General features: G+C 46.8%; 1 protein-coding gene across 3 annotated transcripts in view; it reads left to right on the forward strand.

Annotated features, from left to right (window-relative positions):
* LOC145349516 (dedicator of cytokinesis protein 9-like) overlaps positions 1–20,336 on the forward strand; it is a 305,922-nt gene that overhangs the window by 56,563 nt on the left and 229,023 nt on the right. The window contains exon 1 of one of the 3 annotated variants that reach the window (XM_080198063.1): positions 17,946–18,316. The exons of the other annotated variants lie outside the window; for them this stretch is intronic. Within the exon in view, the coding sequence (XP_080054189.1) occupies positions 18,164–18,316 (153 nt within the window). The 5' untranslated portion in view covers positions 17,946–18,163. Of the gene's footprint in view, positions 1–17,945; positions 18,317–20,336 lie in introns of those variants that run through there. 3 annotated transcript variants of the gene reach the window in all.

Here is a 20,336-nt window from a genome sequence, read left to right on the forward strand (position 1 = left end):
TTTCAGGTAATCAGGTTGTTCCAGGTACAGACAGTGCGAGTGGAGAGTGGGATAATCACAGGTTACAGAGGTGTGAATTGTCTCAAGCCAAGACAGTTACTTGGATTTTGGAAGCCCAGGCCAAATGCTGGAAGGTTACATGTAATGTGACATGAACCCAAGATCCCCACAGTTCCTATGCTCCTGGTATTCATTTGCTGTTTGTGGGATCTTGCTGTGTCCAAATTGGTTGCTGCATTTCCTACATTAAAATAACAGCAACTATGCTCCAAGAAGTCTGTCATTGGCTGTAAAGTACTTTGGAATGTGTTGGGGTCCTGAAAGGTGCAGGAATAACATCTGTCTTTTTTCACTCTGAACCCCAGCTATGCTCATTGACCTTTGAACCAGGTGACTTTGTTTGCTTGGTCGCGATCAGGATTTGAACTGGATTTGACGTAGTCTGTGCCATTGATACCACACTGCACAGTGTACTTCGTCACATATTAAGGAGGCCATTTGGAAGCATATAAAAAATTAAGATAAATACAAAATACTGCGGATGCTGGAATCTGAAACAAAAACAGAAAATGCTGGAAAATCTCAGCAGGTCTGACAGCATCTGTGGAAAGAGAATAGAGTAAGAAGTCTCACAACAATAGAAAGAGAATAGAGCCAACGTTTCGAGTCTGGGTGACCCTTTGTCAGAGAGTCTCGACAGGTTGTCTCTATTCTCTCTCCACAGATGCTGTCAGACCTGCTGAGATTTTCCAGCATTTTCTGTTTTTGTGTCTAAAAGATTAAGATTGCCATTGCTGCAGGATTGCTCTTAAGTCTCCAAGAATTGAATATTAGCTTCCTGGACACACAAAATTTGGGGAGAAGTATAACGGAAGCTTTGGAGAAATTGTGCTTTTATCATTTTTCTTTGAAGGCTTGCGTTAGTTACCAATTTAAAATATTCAACATGCGGAGGTGGGCTACGGGCGAGTGAAGGTGGCTGTTTGACTAATAGTAAAGATTGGTGGATAATGCTAAACTCTTCAAAGGCACCTGAAACTCTTCTTGAAGTACAACTTCCTGATGATGAGGAGGAGCTGGCTACCAATCACTCTGAACAGCAACAACTTGTCCATCAAGTTGCTTCACGCTTTGAGTCACAACATCTCGATGTTGAGGCGGAGCAGGAAAGAAAAGAAAGAATATTCTGCACTCAAGATCCCACTACCCAATGGGACATCACGTTCCCCAAACATCTGCAGTTGAGACATGGCCTGTTCAGTCACATGAAGACCCGTGACTGAAACCAGGGACACTGAGTGAGACGTCATCCTTGGATCGAGAGACAGCTGCCAATTACACCATTGGTGCATCCAATTGGGTAACAAAGTCTGCTCCCTTTCCGATTGGCTGTGTGGCATAAAGATGGATGCGTTTCCATGGCCAAGTGGGGTGAGTGATTGGCGGGATGGGGAGGCTTAGGCTCCAGGAGTTTGTGTAACCGAGAGCCAGTATTGGGAAATCAATCAGTCTGAAACTTAAAAGCTTCAGATTCTGACTATCAGTCAACCTATTCCTCTCAATGTTTTGAGGAAGTTCTGGAATGCATTCAAATGTTGGTCTTGTGTCTCTAATCTTATCATTCAGCAGGATCTGTGCCTTGTTCAATGACTGCTTCTGAACCTTGGAGTCAAGTTCTTGTTCTGGTCATTATGGGGATATCCTTGCAACACTTCTTCTTCCATTCTTATTTGGACCAGTGTTGTGTTTGGTTTTGGTACATTTGGTACACAAATGTAAAATGTGAAAGGAGAAGCATTTTCCTCTTCAAATACCAAACATTGCAGGAGTGTTTAAATGTGCATCGGTCTTTTTAACAAAAGGAAATGTGTTTTGGATGCACAAGGGTGGTTAGGACTGGCTTGTGACAGCACTTCCTTATATTGCAGCGTCCAAGGGCAATGGGGCTTAAAATTCCAGGGGTCTGTGACGATCTGAGCAGGAAATGAAGGGACATCCTTGTCATATCATGTTAGATTTAGCTACTGATGCAAACTAAACCGTACATTAGCTTCTGCTTTCTCAGAAGACTAAGGAAATTTGGCATGTCAGCTACGACTCTCTCAGCAACTTTTACAGATGCACCATAGAAAGCATTCTTTCTGGTTGTATCACAGCTTGGTATGGGCTCCTGCTCTACCCAAGACCGCAAGGACCTACAAAAAGTTGTGAAATTAGCCTAGTCCATCACACAAACCAGCCTCCCGTCCATTGCCTCTGTATACACTTCCTGCTGCCTTGGAAAAGCAGTCACATAACTAAGGACCCTGGACATACTTGTTTCACCTTCTTCCATCAGGAAAAAGATACAAAAGCCTGAGGTCACCTACTAGCCAACTCAAGAACAACTTCTTCCCTGCTGCCATCAGATTTTTATCATAGAATCCCTGCAATGCAGAAGGAGGCAATTCGGCCCATCAAGCCTGCACTGACCCACCCAGGCCCTACTCCCACAACCCCACATATTTACTCTGCTAATCCTCTGACACGAGGGTCAATTTAGCATGGCCAATCAACCTAACCCGCACATCACCGGACTACGGGAGGAAACCAGAGCACCTGGAGAAAACCCACGTAAACACGGGGAGGATGTGCAGACTCCACACACACAGTGATGTAAGGTGGAATTGAACCCATGTCCTTGGCACTATGAAGCAGCAGTGTTAACCACTGTGCCACCGTGCCAGCTATGGTCCTATCACACATTAAGTTGATCTTTCTCTTCACCCTCTCTGTAGCTGCAACATTACATTCTGCACCCTCTCCTTTCCTTCTCACCTAAGTACTTTATGGATGGTGTGCTTTGTCTGTATAGTGCGCAAGAAAAATCCTTCTCACTGTATCCCAGTACAATAATAAATCAAATCAAATCATAATTAATTCAATTCTTGAAAACCATGTTGTTGTAAACACTACAATCTAATATCTCACCTCAGTAAGTACAAGACACTTAAGGGATGTTGTTGTTTGGCTAAAAAATAAAGAAAATTCTTCTCATTCTCTCACTGTCCCACGAAAGAAATGATTGGAGTTCTGAGAGTCAGAGAGGTGGAATTCGAGTGATGGTGTGGTTTCTCTGAATGAAAGGGATTACAAGCCACAATAAAGTCAGTTCCTTGGGGAGATTTTTCCCAGCAATTCCTCAGTGAATCGTTGAGCTACACCTTGTTTCGGTGTTTGTTTATTAATATAAAGGTGCACTCCCATCGCTCAACACTGTTCTCAATGAGATGCACCCATTCAATCTCCAATAATTAATTCCAGTTCTGGCTAGGTGGGCATTGTGATGATGTAATCGCCTGAACACGGGTGAGAGATTTCTTTGATCGGAAATTATTTATGGTTTTTATGGAATGATCTGACAAAATGATTGAAGAATCTAAGGTGTGAAAGGCAGAGAACTATTTCATTGCTACTCAACCAGCTCAGGTTGCACTAAATTTTGCTATCCCACTGCATCACTTCCTTTTGTGAAGCTACCTGTAGACTCAGGTGTTTAGCTGAGCTGCTATGCCAAGCATCGTAAGGAGTCTGACAACACCAGGTTTAAGTCCAACCGATTTATTTGGTAGTAAACTCACAAGCTTTCGGGGTTTGCCCCTTCGTCAGGCAAAGGGAGAGTTCTGGCCTCAGACAGAGCATATAACAGCACAGACAGTTTACAGATTACTGATTAGAATGCGATCTTTACACCTAACCTGCTGTTCAAGTCTTAAAGTGGCTAACGGTGTGAGTGGAAGGAGCGTTAAGCCCAGGTTAAAGAGATGTGTATTGTCTCCAGACAGTACAGTAAGTAGTCAGACTGGTGTTGTCAGACTTCTTACTGTGTTTACCCCAGTCCAACGCCGGCATCTCCACATCATGCCAAGCATCACCATACTGAGATTCACACAGTTGAGTTGGGCTGTCACCAGCCAGAATGCCTGACACTCACTCACCAATGCAAATCTTATACTGAAAGCTTGGGTCTGGACGGCACTCTGGCAATCAATGGAAATTCCACAGGGACTTTCTTTTTGACTTGATCTGATTTATTATTGTCACATGTATTAGTTTACGGTGAAAAGTATTGTTTCTTGCGCTACACAGACAAAGCATACCATTCATAGAGAAGGAAACGAGAGAGTGCAGAATGCAGTGTTACAGGCACAGCTAGGGTGTAGAGAAAGAAGAGAGATTAAATTAGAACATTGTTAGGGAGGTTATAAGACTTAGAGTTTTAAAAGCATAGAATGGGAATAGAAGATAAATTAGAGGATATGCTGGGCACAGCTTGTAAGAAGTCACCTCGCTCCGGTGCCATCCAGGCTAACACTTGGGGCAGTGCTGAGGGAGTGCCGCACTGTTAGAGGGTCAGTGCTGAGGGAGCGCCGCACTGTCAGAGGGTCAGTGCTGAGGGGGTGCCGCGCTGTCAGAGGGTCAGTGCTCAGGGAGTGCTGCGCTGTCAGAGGGTCAGTGCTCAGGGAGTGCCGCACTGTCAGAGGGTCAGTGCTGAGGGAGTGCCACACTGTCAGAGGGTCAGTGCTGAGGGAGTGCCGCACTGTCAGAGGGTCAGTGCTGAGGGAGTGCCGCACTGTCAGAGGGTCAGTGCTGAGGGAGTGCCGCGCTGTCAGAGGGTCAGTGCTGAGGGAGTGCCGCACTGTCAGAGGGTCAGTGCTGAGGGAGTGCCGCGCTGTCAGAGGGTCAGTGCTGAGGGAGTGCCGCACTGTCAGAGGGTCAGTGCTGAGGGAGTGCCGCACTGTCAGAGGGTTAATACTGAGGGAGTGCCGCACTGTCAGAGGGTCAGTGCTGAGGGAGTGCCGCATTGTCAGAGAGTCAGTGCTGAGGGAGCGCCGCACTGTCAGAGGGTCAGTGCTGAGGGAGTGTTTCACTGTCAGAGGGTCAGTGCTGAGGGAGTGCCGCACTGTCAGAGGGTCAGTGCTGAGGGAGTGCCGCACTGTCAGAGGGTCAGTGCTGAGGGAGTGTTTCACTGTCAGAGGGTCAGTATTGAGGGAGTGCCGCACTGTCAGAGGGTCAGTATTGAGGGAGTGCCGCACTGTCAGAGGGTCAGTATTGAGGGAGTGCCGCACTGTCAGAGGGTCAGTATTGAGGGAGTGCCGCATTATCAGAGAGATAAAGTTGTAGTGGCCAATATTTATTCCTCAACATCGAATCAAATCCAGCACCTGTTCATCATCAAGTTGCTGTTTATGGGAGCTTGCGTGCATTTCCGACGGAAAAGCAGTCTCTGTCCTTCAAAGTGTACTTGATTCACTAGTAGATGCTTTGGGGGTCCTGAGATCAGCGAAAGATGTAGATTGGAAAGGCGAAAGAACCTCTACTTCATCCAACAACTGAGAGACAGCACCTCGGACACTGCAGCACCCCCTCAGCACTGAGGGTGGGAGTGTCGACCTTGAATCTTTGGTGCTAAGACCTGTCCCTGAGGCGAGTGAGCTACCCACTGAGACACGTCTGACACTGTCGCTGGGAAGAGGATTCCCCGAGGTGAGGAGGGGGGGGGTCTGTGACCATGCAGAATGTGAAATTCAGTCAGAAGTAACCAGCATGTGTGGCCCTTTTAAGATGTTTCATCATCCTCGGCTGGTCGGTTTTCTGAGGGAGGCTTTTTTTTTGAGGTGGAGAACGAGAGAGAGAGAGAGAGATTTAAAAATCTCAGTGGATTGAAGCTACCAGTGCCTGCGAGAGGCAGCTGCAAAACATTTACACGTTCATCAGCTTCCTTCAACCCTGTTTCCAAGCGCGTCCCAGTGGGATCTCGAATAACAAATCCCGACGCCTTTAGATCGGCAAAATAGATGGGAATTAACGTGCATTTTGGCTTGAAAGATATTGCAAAACCTACTGGGGGAATTTGCATGCTGCTGGTATCAGCTTAGACCAGGGGAAGGTACAGTGACAGCAATATCTCTGTGAAACGGTGAATTTGATTTGCTGGGAAGATGCTCCCTGAGATGTGCACAAATATAGTTCTATTTTTAATTTGATTCTCCTTCTTTAACTCTTTGGAGAGAGCCCTGGCCTCTTGGTTCCGGCAGTGTCGTCATGCTGTAGTGTCTGATATTTATCTGTCAGGAAACCATTTGACTTACGACTCCCCGTTCAGTGCTTTATTTCTGATGTGTGTGTCGGTGTCCGTTCACTGGAGGTGACCCGGGGGGAGGGAGTCGCGATCGCTCGGCGAGGTGGATTCCTGGGATTGGAGCTCTTCCGCCTTGCAGTGGAGACGGGGAGGGGAGAGGATGCCGAGAATGGCGCTGCGAGCCCTCATCCAGAGCGGTAGCCTCTGCGCTGTCCATGTGGGACGAGAGTGACCGGTGAACGGCCTCTGCACACAAGTGGGATGGGCTGCACGTCCAGCATCATTCTGTTTAAAGGTCTGAGGACAGTTGTCGAAAAGAACTGTGGTTATATCTGTGAGCAGCAGAGCGAGTCAGCGTCTCTGGAGAATGCACTGCAGAATGTGGCGAGTGAGGAGGCGAGGAAACCCATCTCTTCAGCACTGGTAAATGCTCCCATTTTCTTGCTCCTGTCTGTGCAGAGACGTCAATGTATTCTTGTCACCCTCGCCTTGAACCTCTCGAGCTGTGTGAATGTCACAATCAATTCACATTTCCTTGTGAGAATCAGTCGGCCTGCACCTGCCAGAGAATTCAAATCAAATATTATAACTGGCGATGCAGTTTGATTACAGACTGATGCAGCATAGAATGAAGCCATTCAGTCCATCATGCCTGTACCAGTCCTTTGGTGAAGCTCTTTAACTTATTCCGACACCCCTGCTCTTTCCTTCTAGTCTTGCAAATGTTTGCCCTTTAAAGTATTTACCCAGTTTTCATCTGTTATTTGATTTGATTTATATTGTCACATGTATTAGTATGCAGTGAAAAGGATTGTTTCTTGCGCGCTTTACAGACAAAGCATACCGTTCATAGAGAAGGAAAAGCGAGGGTGCAGAATGTAGTGTTGCACATAGATAGGATGTGGAGAAGGATCAACTTAATGTAAGGTTGGTCGATTCAAAAGTCTGATGGCAGCAGGGAAGAAGCTGTTCTCGAGTCCATTGGTACGTGACCTCAGACTTTTGTAGCTTTTTCCCGACGGAAGAAGGTGGAAGAGAAAATGTCTGGGGTCCTTGATAGTGCTGGCAACCAGTGGAGTGCTACAGGGATCAGTGCTGAATTAGCCATGACTTCAATGAAGGGGCTGAAGCTAAATTTGTCAGTGGCACTTGGATAGGCAGGAAAGTAAGTTGCCAAGAGGAGGTGGTCTCCAAGGGGATACGGACAGGGTGAATAAGCAGGTGAAAATTTGGCAGATGGAGTATAAGAACATAAGAAATAGGAGCAGGAGTAGGCCATCTAGCCCTTCGAGCCTGCCCCACCATTCAATAAGATCATGGCTGATCTGAAGTGGATCAGTTCCACTTTCCCGCTTTCTCCCCATAACCCTTAATTCCCTTGTCTGCCAAAAACCTATCTACCCATGTCTTAAATATATTTAGCGAGGCAGCCTCCACCACTTCAATGGGCAGAGAATTCCAGAGATTCACCACTCTTTGAGTGAAGAAGTTCCTCCTCAACTCCGTTCTAAACCGCCCCCCCCCTCTTTATCTTGAGGCAGTGCCCTCTAGTCCTGACATGGGTATAACATGGGGAAATGTGAACATGTCCATTTTTGATTGGAAGGTTAGAAAAACAGAATGTTATTGAAGTGGAGAAAGATTATAAAACTCAATGGTACAGAGGGATCTGAGCGTACTGGCACATGAATCACAAAAAGTTATATGCAGGTTAGTCTGAGCTTATAAGATCCTGAGGGGACTGGATAGGGTGGATACTGGGAGGATGTTTCCTCATGCAGGGGAGATTATAACCTGGGGACATAGTCTTAAAGGATAGATGATTTATTCTTAAGACAAGGAGATTTTTTTTCTCTGAGGGCCATTAGAATCCTGAAGAATCATAATTACTCCATTCTTAACTGAAGATTTGGTAAATTAAATCAAGATACTAGACAGGGTAGATGTGAGAAGGATATTCTCAATGGTGGGGAGAACAGAACCAGGGGTCACAGTCTGAGGATGTGGGTAGGCCTTTTAGGATAGAGATGAGGAGACATTTGTTCACCCAGGGAGTGGTGAGTCTGTGGAATTCATTACCACAGGAAGCAATTGAGGCCAAAACATTGAATGCTTTCAAGAAGCAGTTAGATAGAGCACTTGGAGCGAAGGGGACGAGAAGATTTCGGGGAAAGATGGGATCAGTTTATTGTGTTGGATGATCAGCCGTGATCATAATGAATGGCGGAGCAGGCCTGAAGGGCCAAATGGCCTCTTCCAAATCCGCTGTGTTTCAATGTAGAGGATTTTGTTGAGATTGGGTAGAATATTAGATACATCAGCAAATGTTGGATGCCCAATGAAGAAACACAGAGAAGAATTGAGGTTCCAGAGTTCTCGTTATTGAGGCAAATGAAGGTATCTTGGATAAGTCACACTGCCAGTGAAGAAGGGTGAGTAAAATCTGAGGCTAGAGGAACTCTGTTGACTAAGATCAGTAAGAGGCAGCTGGAGTTGCTTGGGCATGTTAAGGAGTTAGAAAGTCTGATGCTGATGGGAAAGATCGACAGCAAAAAAGATCGAGGTAGACAAAGAATGATCTTTCTAAAGAGCCTCACAACCTGGATGCATGTCCCACCAACAAAGGTGATCTGTACCTCCAAAGCAAGATTAACATAGAAGTCCATGGTCGCCAATGGTCCAACCAGTCCATGCTGGTATTTATGTTCCACTTGAGCCTCCTCCATTCTTTTCTCCTGTAAATCTATTGGTATATCCCTCTATTCCCTTCTCCCTGGAATGCTTGTCTAGTTTCCCTCCTTAAAGTTCCAAAATAACTCTCTCCTTACTCCGATATGGGTTTTAAATATTCATGCCCTTTTAAAACATCATCCCGGTTATTGTGTTTATAACAATTCCCAATTCAATTTACTATTTCCATAAACAGAGAGGTTAAAACAGGGGGCAGAGATTTATAGCAAATGGCAGAAGGGGATTTGAGAACATTTTCTCCTGAGGTGGTGAGAGGATAATATCCGCTGCCCGGAAGGATGGTACAGGCAAAACCCTCATCTCATTGGAACAAAAACACTGGAATACGCACTCAAAGTGCCCCAATGGTGGCACGGTGGTTAGCACTGCTGCCTCACAGCTCCAGAGACCTGGGTTCGATTCCCGGCTCGGGTCACTGTCTGTGTGGAGTTTGCACATTCTCCTCGTGTCTGCGTGGGTTTCCTCCAGGTGCTCCAGTTTCCCCCCACAGTCCAAAGATGTGTGAGTTAGGTTGATTGGCCATGCTAAAATTGCCCCTTAGTGTCCTGGGATGTGTAGGTTAGAGGGATTAGTGGGTAAATGTGTAGGGATATGGGGATAGGGCCTGGGTGGGATTGTGGTCAGTGCAGACTCGATGGGCCGAAGGGCCTGTTTCTGCTCCGTAGGGTTCTAGGTTAAATGTAGGGGCTTATGGGGATAGACCTGGGTGGGACTGTGGTCGGTGCAGATTCAATGGGCTGAATGGCCTCCTTCTGCACCGTAGGATTGTATAACCTACAGGGCTGTGGACCAAGAACTGAAAGGTGGGATAGGAGATCTCAGCAAGTTTGGCAGCATCTGTGGAGAGATAAAACAGAGTTAACAGGTTGAGTCCAATATGATCAAAAACTTGGTCAAAGAGGTAGGATGTTAGGGAGCGTCTTAAAGGTGGAGAGGCAGAGGGTCCAGGCAGCTGAAGGTGTGGTGGAGAATTAAAACTGGGGATGTGCAAGATGCAGAGATCTTGTCAGATCCCTGTCCAGCTGGAAAATGGGATTGGCTGAATAATGATTTGTTTGGGACTGTCACAGGTGCGATGGGCTGAATGTCCTCCTGTTACACATCCCTGTCTATCTTTCAATGATGTCAATTCTATTTTAAGCTTATGATTCACGATTGGTTATTTCAGTCAATTATAAAATAGCAAAGTGATGTCAAGTATTTCTCAATCAGTAATTAACATATTTGGTGGTGTATTTATTTGATTGGGTTTAAGTAATCACCTGTATTTGGGTTTCTTCAATACTCAGGGTTGGTCTACCAAATTTTCTAAGTACAAAGTGCATTTATATAGCACCTAACATGACTTCAAAGAGTCCGAAAGCACTTCACACTCGAGTCATTTTGAACTGTGATCACTTTTGTAATCTGTGGAACCCAACAATCAATTGGTACACAGCAAGATCCCACAAACAGCAATGCAATATCCACAGAACTGGAGAACTCCTACCTTGCAGAAGAGGCCATTTGGCCCATCAAGACTTCATGGACTGTCGGACAGAGTATCTTAACCAGACCCTCTCCCCTGCCCATGACTGATCCATCCAACCCAGACATTTTGGAACATAGAAAATAGAAGCAGGAGTAGGCCGTTCGGTCCTTCGAGCCTGCTCCGCCACTCATTATGTTCATGGCTGATTATCAAATTCTATATCCTAATCCCACCTTCTCCCCATATCCCTCATCCCTTTAGCCCCAAGAATAGAAAGTTAGAAATTTAGCATGGCCAATGCACAACTTTGGAGTGTGGGGGGAAACTGGAGCACCCGGAGGAAACCCATGCAGGCATGGGGAGAACATGCAGACTCTGCACAGATAATGACCCAAACCGGAATCGAACCCGAGTCCCTAGCGCTGTGAGGCATTCTGATCTGTGTCCCTGATGTACTGATAGAGAAATAACATAGAAACACAGAAGGGGAGGAGCAGGAGGAGGCCATTTGGATCAGGTGTTTGAGCCCGCTCCACCATTCATCAGAATCTTGGCTGATCGTCCAACTCAATAGCCTCATCCTGCTTTCTCCCCATGAACCTTGATCCCGTTTGCCCCAAGTGCTATATCCAGCCGCGTCTTGAATACATTCAATGTTTTGGCATCAACTATTTCCCGTGGCAATAAATTCCACAGGCTCACCGCTCTTTGGGTGAAGAAATGTCTCCTCGTCTCCGTCCTAAATGGTCTACCCCGAATCCTCAGACAGTGACCCCTGGTTCTAGACCCCCCTACCATTGGGAACATAAATATTGGTCAGAACACTGGAGATAAGACCCTTCTCCTTTCCAAAGTAACATTGCCAAGAGATCTGTTACATCCAGCTGAGGGGCAGATAGTGCCTCAATTTAATGTTCCATCTGATAGATGACAACTCAACAGCTCATGTCAGGCTGGAAGTTAAGGACACAAGAGATGTTGAGTGGTGGAATGGTAAAGTGAGTATCATCACTGTTCCTGTGGAAGGTGCCTCGTCTGTGTTATTCTATCAGGGTTAATGTGTCGATGAGAAGGATGGGGAGAAGTGGGGTTGGGTGGGGGGGTGGAGGGGGAATTGGATCCTTAGGGATATCTAGAGATGGGTCAGAAGTGAAGCCATTTCTGGTCACTGTGATTGAACATCTTTATTTACCACATTGAGGCCTCCACCCAATTCTGTGCTAGCTACGCACCTGAATGTCTCTCCATCGTTTCAACACACTGTTTTATTATAAAATATCAGCTGAGTTCCCTGTGAGATTCCTGACAACTGGTTTCCACACACACACACACACACAACTCACACACACACACACTCACACACTCACACACACTCACTCACACTCACACACACACACACTCACACACACTCACTCACTCACTCACTCACTCACTCACACTCACACACACACTCACACACTCACACACACACACACACACACACACTCACTCACTCACACACTCACATTCACACACACTCACTCACACACACACTCACACACACACACACATTCACATGCACTCACATACTCATACTCATTCACACTCTCACATCCTCACACACACACTCACTCACGCACATACACTCACAAGCACTCGCACTCATACACACACACACACTCATTCACTCACTCACACACACACATACTCACACACCCTCACACACACATTCACACTCACTCACACACACTCTCACTCAGTTGCACACACTCACACACACTCATTCAGATACACTCAACACTCACACACACATACACACACATTCACACATACACACTCACATACACACACACACACTCACACACACTCATTCAGATACACTCAACACTCACACACACATACACACACATTCACACATACACACTCACATACACACTCACATACACACACACACACTCACACACACTCATTCAGATACACTCAACACTCACACACACATACACACACATTCACACATACACACACACACTCACACACACACATTCTCTCTGGGTAACGCTGCCCTTTGTTGACTTTCAGCCAAGCACCTTAACGACAGTCTGATTGTTGCTGTCTATCCTGTGAGCATCTTGTGAATCATTGTGTTGTGTGTCAACAGCATCTGATGCTCTTCTGAAGTCCAGGTAAATAACAGCTGTTGCCTCGCCCTTATAACCCATTGAGTTTTACAATAGAGTCATAGAGGTTTACAGCATGGGAACAGGCCCTTCGGCCCGACTTGTCCATGCCTCCCAGTTTTTAGCAATAAACTAGTCCCAATTGCCTGTGTTTGGCCCATATCCCTCTATAGCCATCGTACCCATGTAACTGTCTGAATGCTTTTTAAAAGACAAAATTGCACCCGCCTCCACTACTACCCCTGGCAGCTCGTTCCAGACACTCATCACCCTCTGTGTGAAAAAACTGAAGGAAGTCGCTCTGGATTCTGTCTTTTCCAATGTTTCTGACGGGGGTTTGTCCATTCTCCAAACTTCCCTCTTTTTTTACTGTGTCCTTAAATGTACGCCTTCCCGTTACCATTCTGTTCACCAATCAGATAAACGGATCAGCTTTGGACTGATCATGATCTCTCAGACCCTTGAAAATCCCTTCAATCTGTTCCAGGGATAGAGAGTCTTAGCCACAGGGTTAGGTTGGAAAGACAGGGGCCGTTCTCCTTGGAGCTGAGGAGATTGAGGGGAGATTTGTTAGAGGTGTACAAGATGGTGACAGGTTTGGACAAGGAAACGCTTTTCCCATTGGTTGATGGCTCAAGGACTCAGCTTCACAAATGTTACCCTATGATGTGATGTGAGGAAGGAATTTTTGACGCAGCAACTGGTAATGATCCTAAACCCCATTGCCCACGTTGGTGGTGGAAGCAGAGATGACCACTGATTTCAGAAGGAAATTGGATGAATGTTTGAGGAAAATAAATTTGCAGGGATAGAGTGAGGGGAATGGGACTGGCTGGATTGCTCTGCAGGAGCTGGCATGAACTCAGTGGGCCAAATGGCCTCCGTCTGTGTCATGAATGACTCTGAAATGGAGCCTCTTCTGCACTTTCCATCATGGCCTCAACATTGTTTACAGTTATCGAGCTATCCCATTGGTTCCAATACGGGCTGTGACGTTTGGATTCTCTGTCTTCCTCTCCCCAGTGATGTCTTTAGCCCTGGCGCCATGTACCCGTGGTGGCACGGTGGCACAATGGTTAGCACTGCTGCCACACAGTGCCAGGGACCCGGCTTTGATTCCCAGCTTGGGTCACTGTCTGTGTACAGCTCACCACCACCTTCTCCAAGGCAGTTAGGCCTATCCAGAGAAGACCACATCCCTTTGAATGAATAAAAAATTATCCCCTGCATCTGCCTCAGCTCCGCAATTCTTATTATTTATTAGTGTCAGAAGTAGGCTTAAATTAACACTGCAATGAAGTTACTGTGAAAATCCCCTAGTTGCCACACTCGGGCGCCTGGTCAGGTACACTGAGGGAGAATTTAGCACGGCCGATGCATATCTTTCGGACTGAGGGAGAAAACCAGAACGCCCAGAGGAGACCCACACAGACATGGGGAGAAGGTGCAGACTCTATACAGTGACCCAAGCTGGGAAGTGAACTCGGGTCCCTGGCACTGTGAAGCAGCAGTGCTAACCACTGTGCCACCGTGCCAACCCCTTGTCGTGTCCATACATAATTATTCCAAAGCTGTCCTGGAGCACCCCCCACTCCGGCCCCCTGCCCATAGATTCATCATCCTCCACAAATATGAGCTCATCAGGAACTCCACCCATATTCGAACTCACAGCAGTTCCCTCTTGACTCCTCACTCTGTGCCTAATAACAGCTGCTTGTTAAAATCCTCAGTCCTTCTTCTCAAATCCCTCCCAAGCCCTCGCACATCCTCCCTATCTCTGTAATCTCCTCTAGACTTGTAACCCTTCCAGAACTCTGCATTCTGCCAATATCCCTGTCGATTGGCAATGGTGCCTTCAACCATTTCTATCTCAAACTCTCGAATTCCCTCCGTAAACTGCTTTTGTTTCTTTAAGATCCTCTCCGACCAAGCTTCCAATCCCTGCTCCCAACATCTTGTTTGGCTTGTGTCAACCTTTATTGACAAGTGCCCTATCGAGCTTAGAGGTTACCTGTTGAGATGTGAGCTGTCGATCCTTTGACACCGCACCCACTCTTTTATTCTCTTAGCGTACCAGCCTCCCAAACCTGGGCCAACCAGTCCTGTGACAATGTGGCGCTGACCCATCAGAAATCAAATTTACTCCCCTGTGTAGTTAGTTTTTTGTTGCAAAATCTACTTTATTCATAAAATATCCACAAGAACATTACAAACATTCCAAAATCTCAAACAAGACCTCAAACAGTGACAAGACAGAGTACAGGAATGAGATAGAGAATCTGATGAACTGGTGCAGCAACAATAATCTCTCCCTCAATGTCAACAAAATGAAGGAGATTGTCATCGACTTCAGGGAGCGTAAAGGAGAACATGCCCCTGTCTACATCAACGGGGACAAAGCAGAAAGGGTCGAGAGCTTCAAGTTTTTAGGTGTCCAGATCACCAATAGCCTATCCTGGTCCCCCCCCACCATGCCAACACTATCGTTAAGAAAGCCCACCAACACTTCTATTTTCTCAGAAGACTAAGGAAATTTGACATGTCAGCTGTGACTCTCACCAAATCAAAATGGCTATCGCACAAAGTATGATAATGATAATATACAAAGTAACACTCTGAGATGCTTCAATATGGTCAAGGAAACATTACTGACATTTTAAAATGGTCCTTGCAAATGGTGCAAAGAGTGTCTACATAGAACAAGTTGCACTCTGGGGTCCATCAGTCTAACTGGGATACATGCCATACTCACCTCGCACAATCAGTGAGTCATTCAGCTTGAGAAGGTTCTGCTCCCCTCAGTTCACTGTGGCTGAAAGATCTTACACAGAGACCTTCCCCATCGCGTGGAAGATGTGGAAGCTATTGAGAGGGTGCCGAGGAGATTTACAAGGATGTTGCCTGGATTGGGAGGCATGCCTTATGAGGATAGGTTGAGGGAGCTCGGTCTTTTCTCCCTGGACAGACGAAGGATGAGAGGTGACCTGATGGGGGTTTATAAAATGTTGAGCGGTATAGATAGGGTGGATTCTCAGGGGCTATTTCCCAGGGCTGAAGTGGTTGCTACGAGAGGGCACAGGTTTAAGGTGCTGGGGAGCAGGTACAGAGGAGATGTTAGGGGTAAGTTTTTCACTCAGAGGGTGGTGGACGAGTGGAATCGGCTGCCGTCGGTGGTGGTAGAGGCGAACTCGCTGGGGTCTTTTAAGAGACTTGTGGATGGGTATATGGGATCTAATGGGATTGAGGATTATAGATAGGCCTGGTAGGTAGGGATATGATCGGCGCAACTTGTGGGCCGTAGGGCCTGTTTGTGCTGTAGTTTTCTATGTTCTATGCTCTGTGGTGGCTACCCCAGGCTTTAGTACGTCCCTCAGCACATTGTACTGGGCTTTGAAATGTGCCAGTCTGCAACACTCCACTGTGGAAGACCACCAAGTCTCGTGCAGATCAAAGAGCGTCTATCACCGAGTTGATGATCCTTCAGCAATGGCTGATGTTTATCTTGGAGTACATCCCTTGGAACAGCTCCTGGAGCACAGAGTCCTGCGTCACAGAACTGCTCGGGATGAACCAACAAAAAACACCTCAGCTCTCGCCAGACCACCTGTACAAAGGCACAATCCAAAAGGAGGTGGACAAGGGTCTCTTTCCCATCCCAGTTACTTCGAGGGCAGCATGCAGGTGGGGTGAGACTCCTGGCAGGCATGAAGGATCTGATAGGGAGGGCCAATCTCAGCACCAGCCAAGCTGAGTCTCGGTGCTTGTATGAAAGGTGCTGAGGTGTTCTCCCAAATGACTCTGACTCCTCAGGGAGCCATCCAACAGAATCCACCATCTCCTTTTCCTACAGGATCTCTCGGATGTTACTGCCTGATGGACTTGTGCTCAAAACTTCTCCGTGAAGGACAGGTGGTACAGCACGCTCCAGCCACTTAGGGATGTTCTGTGGCAATGTGGCCAGGTACATCCTCTGCAAAACTGGGGGCAGATCAAACCTCAGCTCTTGTGTATAGTTACATCCTCTGTTGACCTGTATCTTAACCTCATTGACTTGATGCCTTTGTTTTTGTTTTATTATTAGTCACAAGTAGGCTTACATTAACATTGCAATGAAGTTACTGTGAAAATCCCCTAGTCACCACGCTCTGGTGCCTGCTCGGGTACATAGAATCATAGAACCCTACAGTGCAGAAAGAGGCCCTTCGGCCCATCGAGTCTGCACTGAACACAATCCCACCCAGGCCCTACCCCCATATCCCTACACATTATACCCACTAATCCCTCTGACCTACGCATCCCTGGACACTAAGGGGCAATTTCTTAGCACGGCCAATCAACCTAACCCGCACATCTTTGGACTGTGGGAGGAAACCGGGGCACCCGGAGGAAACCCACGCAGACACAAGGAGAATGTGCAAACTCCACACAGACAGTGACCCGAGCCAGGAATCGAACCCAGGTCCCTGGAGCTGTGAAGCAGCAGTGCTAACCCACAGTGCTACCGTGCCGCCCTGAGGGAGAATTTAGCACGGCCAGTGCACCCTAACCAGCACGTCTTTCAGACTGTGGGAGGAAACCGGAGAACCTGGAGAAAACCCGTGCAGACACGGGGACAATGTGCAAACTCCACATAGTGGCTCAAGCTGGGAATTGAACCCAGATCCCTGGGGTTGCAAGGCAGCAGTGCTAACCACTGTGCCACCCAGTAACTCTTAATAACGTTATCCAACTGAAAACCCTATCAATCTCAGCCGTGCAATCGTCAGTTAACCCACAGACACACCAGCTTTCAAAGGGGAAGGCTAATACCCCTGATTTTAAAAGAAAATGCTGGAAAATCTCAGCAGGTCCGACAGTATCTGTGTAGAGAGAGAACAGATCCAACGTTTCAAATCAGGATGATGAAGGGTCAGGATATGTTGAAAGTTTCCAGCATTCTCTTTTTGTTTCAGATTCCAGCAGTATGTTGCTTTTATCTGGTTTTTTTTGGTAAATCTGGGTTGGATGCAGCAGTCGCTAAGAGGACGGTCTCGAACTTCGGAGGCAGTGCTGGAGGATTATAAATTATCCCGATTACAAACTGCAGTTGAAGTTTTAACACAAGTTTAAAGACAAAATAGGTTTTGATGCATTCAGTTAATTGCAGAGGGGACATGTTCAGGGTGAAGTTTCAGTGTTTGGGTAGTGGGGGTTAAGTGGATTAGGGAAGGGGGGAGTGACGGAGGGGCTGTGTGGAGTGTAATGCTTGCCTTGATGCTGCTCTTTAAGTTGCTGTGTATCTTTGCTGAGTGATTCTGTGAGAGGGCGTGTGCACTGTTGCTGCTCCAATGGGGGACAACTTTGGGCAGATCCTTTTGTCAGTAACTCACGCATTCCCTGGTCGCAGGGCGGAGAGGAAAGTTCCTGGAAACTTTTTTTCTCCCTTGCTTAGTGAGATGTAACCAAACAGTCCAGTAACTCCGGCTGTAGTGAAGTGTTGTCTTTGCTGGACTCTGTGTGTGTGATTTTTCTGTTCAACTTACCATGCTGCGGAGCAGGCGCTTGGAAAACAGTTTAACTTTTTCTTGGTGAAAGAAAAACTTTTTTATTTTCTTTGCCAAACTCTTTTTTATTTTGGCCAAAGTGCCCCCTCCTCCTGGAGTTCTTGTGCCCCCGCTGGAGAAAATGCAAGGCAGAGTGAACCGACTCTTTAAGAAGGAACTGGCGACGGTGGAGTCCACACACAAATGCAGAAGTGCCCTGAGCGAGTCTGAAGCAGATATTGGTGAGATGCCACACACTGAGACTGCTGCCGCTTCCACTGCCAAAAACCTGGATGTAAGTTGCACAAAGGCTTGCAAGTTTGTTAACTTCAAAACAAAACGAAGCAGAAACACTTGTTCTGGAATCATATCCCAAAGATACAGCGCTTCAGTTCCAGTGCACTTGCTGTGTTCACACTCCTGCTCTCTAAAACTTGCTTCGAAGGTCCCCCTCCCAGGGTGGAGATCTGCTGTGTCTCACTGTGTGTGTTTTTAACAGGTTAAAGTTAATTTATCATTAGTCACAAGTATTGACTTACATTAACACAGCAGTGAAGTTACTGTGAAAATCCCCTAGTCGCCACAGTTCTGTCAATGCACCTAACCAGCACGTCTTTCAGAAAGGGGGAGGAAACCCACACAGACACGGGGAGAATGTGCCGACTCTGCACAGAAAGTGACCCAAGCTGGGAATCGAACCCCGGTCCCTGGCGCTGTGAGGCAGCAGTGCTGACCCGCTGTGACACCGCCCCACGGTGTCTGTCTATCTGTGTGTAGGGGACTGTGGGCAGAATGAATCCCAAATCTGCATAAAATTGAAATCCCTGGTCAGCTGCTGCAGAGGCTCTTTACACATTCCCTCCTACTCAGAGAGAGAGTTGGCAGGCAGGGATGCTGGGGACCTTGGCTGGATCAGTGTAAGATATTTTGTGTATTTCGGAATAAATTCTCTGGAGTCTACAGCAAGTTGCTTTTGAAGTGAAGCAGCTTGCGATTCCTTTGTCAGCCGCTTGTCCCAGTGCATGCTGCCAACTTAATTTGTTCAGAATTGAAACATCACTGCCACTCGCTGGGGTAGTACTATTATTCCCTGGTGGATTATCTCTAACCCGGTGGTGAGGTTGCTTAACCTTCTCAGTTGCTAGTTAATAACTTTTTAACCAGTTTCCTTTTTTTTGGGAAAATCCTCAAAAGCTGGATTGTAGAAATTTAAGAAGATATTGGGCTAATATTTAATCCTCCTAGTATAGAAGCTTCGCATATTTGTGTAGCTGTGAGAGGATTGAGGATGGAAAGAGTTTTTTGTGTAGGCTGTAAAGAAGGATGAGGTTTGGAATGGTACGTGTATTATCTATGGAATTCCCTGCCCAGTGAAGCAGTTGAGGTGACCTCATTGAATTTTTTTTAAGACCAAGATAGAGTTTTGAACAGTAAAGGAATTGAGGGTTATCATGGAGAGCAGACGGGTAAGTGGAGCTGAGTTCATGAGAAGATCGGCCACGATCTTATTCAATGGTAGAGCAGGCTAGAGAAACCATATGGCCTACTCCTGCTCCTAGTTCTTATATGTGGAGTCACTGGCGTTGGACTGGGTAGCTCTGTAAGTAGTCTCACAAGGCCAGGTTAAAGTCCAACGGGTTTATTTGGTTTGTTCTTATGTAACTGGGAAGAATCATAGAATCTCTGCAGGGCAGAAAGAGGCCATTCGGCCAATCAGGGCCGCACCGACCACCGTCCCACTCGGACCCTATTCCCTGACCCCACACGCTTACTCTGCTAATCCCCTAACACTAGGGTCAATTTAGCATGGCCAGTCAGCCTAACTTGCATATCTTTGGACTGTGGGAGGAAACTGGAGCACCGGGAGGAAACCCACGCAGACACGGGGAGAATGTGCAAACGCCACACAGACAGTGAGTCGAGGCTGGAATTGAACTCGAGTCCCTGGTGCTGTGAGGCAGCAGTGCTAACCACGGTGCCACCATACGGCCCTTTAAGGAATAGGGGGAAATCCTTCACCTTGTATTGAAGCGATTCAAAGGTAAGGATTTAAAAAAAAATACGAGCGTGCTGATTTTGAATGCACTAAATTCACTCTTGATGAACGAGCATTTCGACTTCCAGGGTGTTGGTTAGACCTTTGTTTTGGTGATTCTCAGTGTGGTGAATCACCCACACGCTCGGTTTGCTGCCTCCTACCTCAGTCGTTGCTGAGAACAAAGCCCAGTTTTAGAGATTGCTGAGTGAAATGTGAATCATCTGCTGTGTTCCAGGCAGCTGAGGAGATGAGGCAGTGATTAACCGGACACTGCTGG

This window comes from Carcharhinus amblyrhynchos, chromosome 10 (genome assembly GCF_965287045.1).
Source record: "Carcharhinus amblyrhynchos chromosome 10, sCarAmb.v2.hapA, whole genome shotgun sequence".
NCBI lineage: Eukaryota > Metazoa > Chordata > Chondrichthyes > Carcharhiniformes > Carcharhinidae > Carcharhinus > Carcharhinus amblyrhynchos.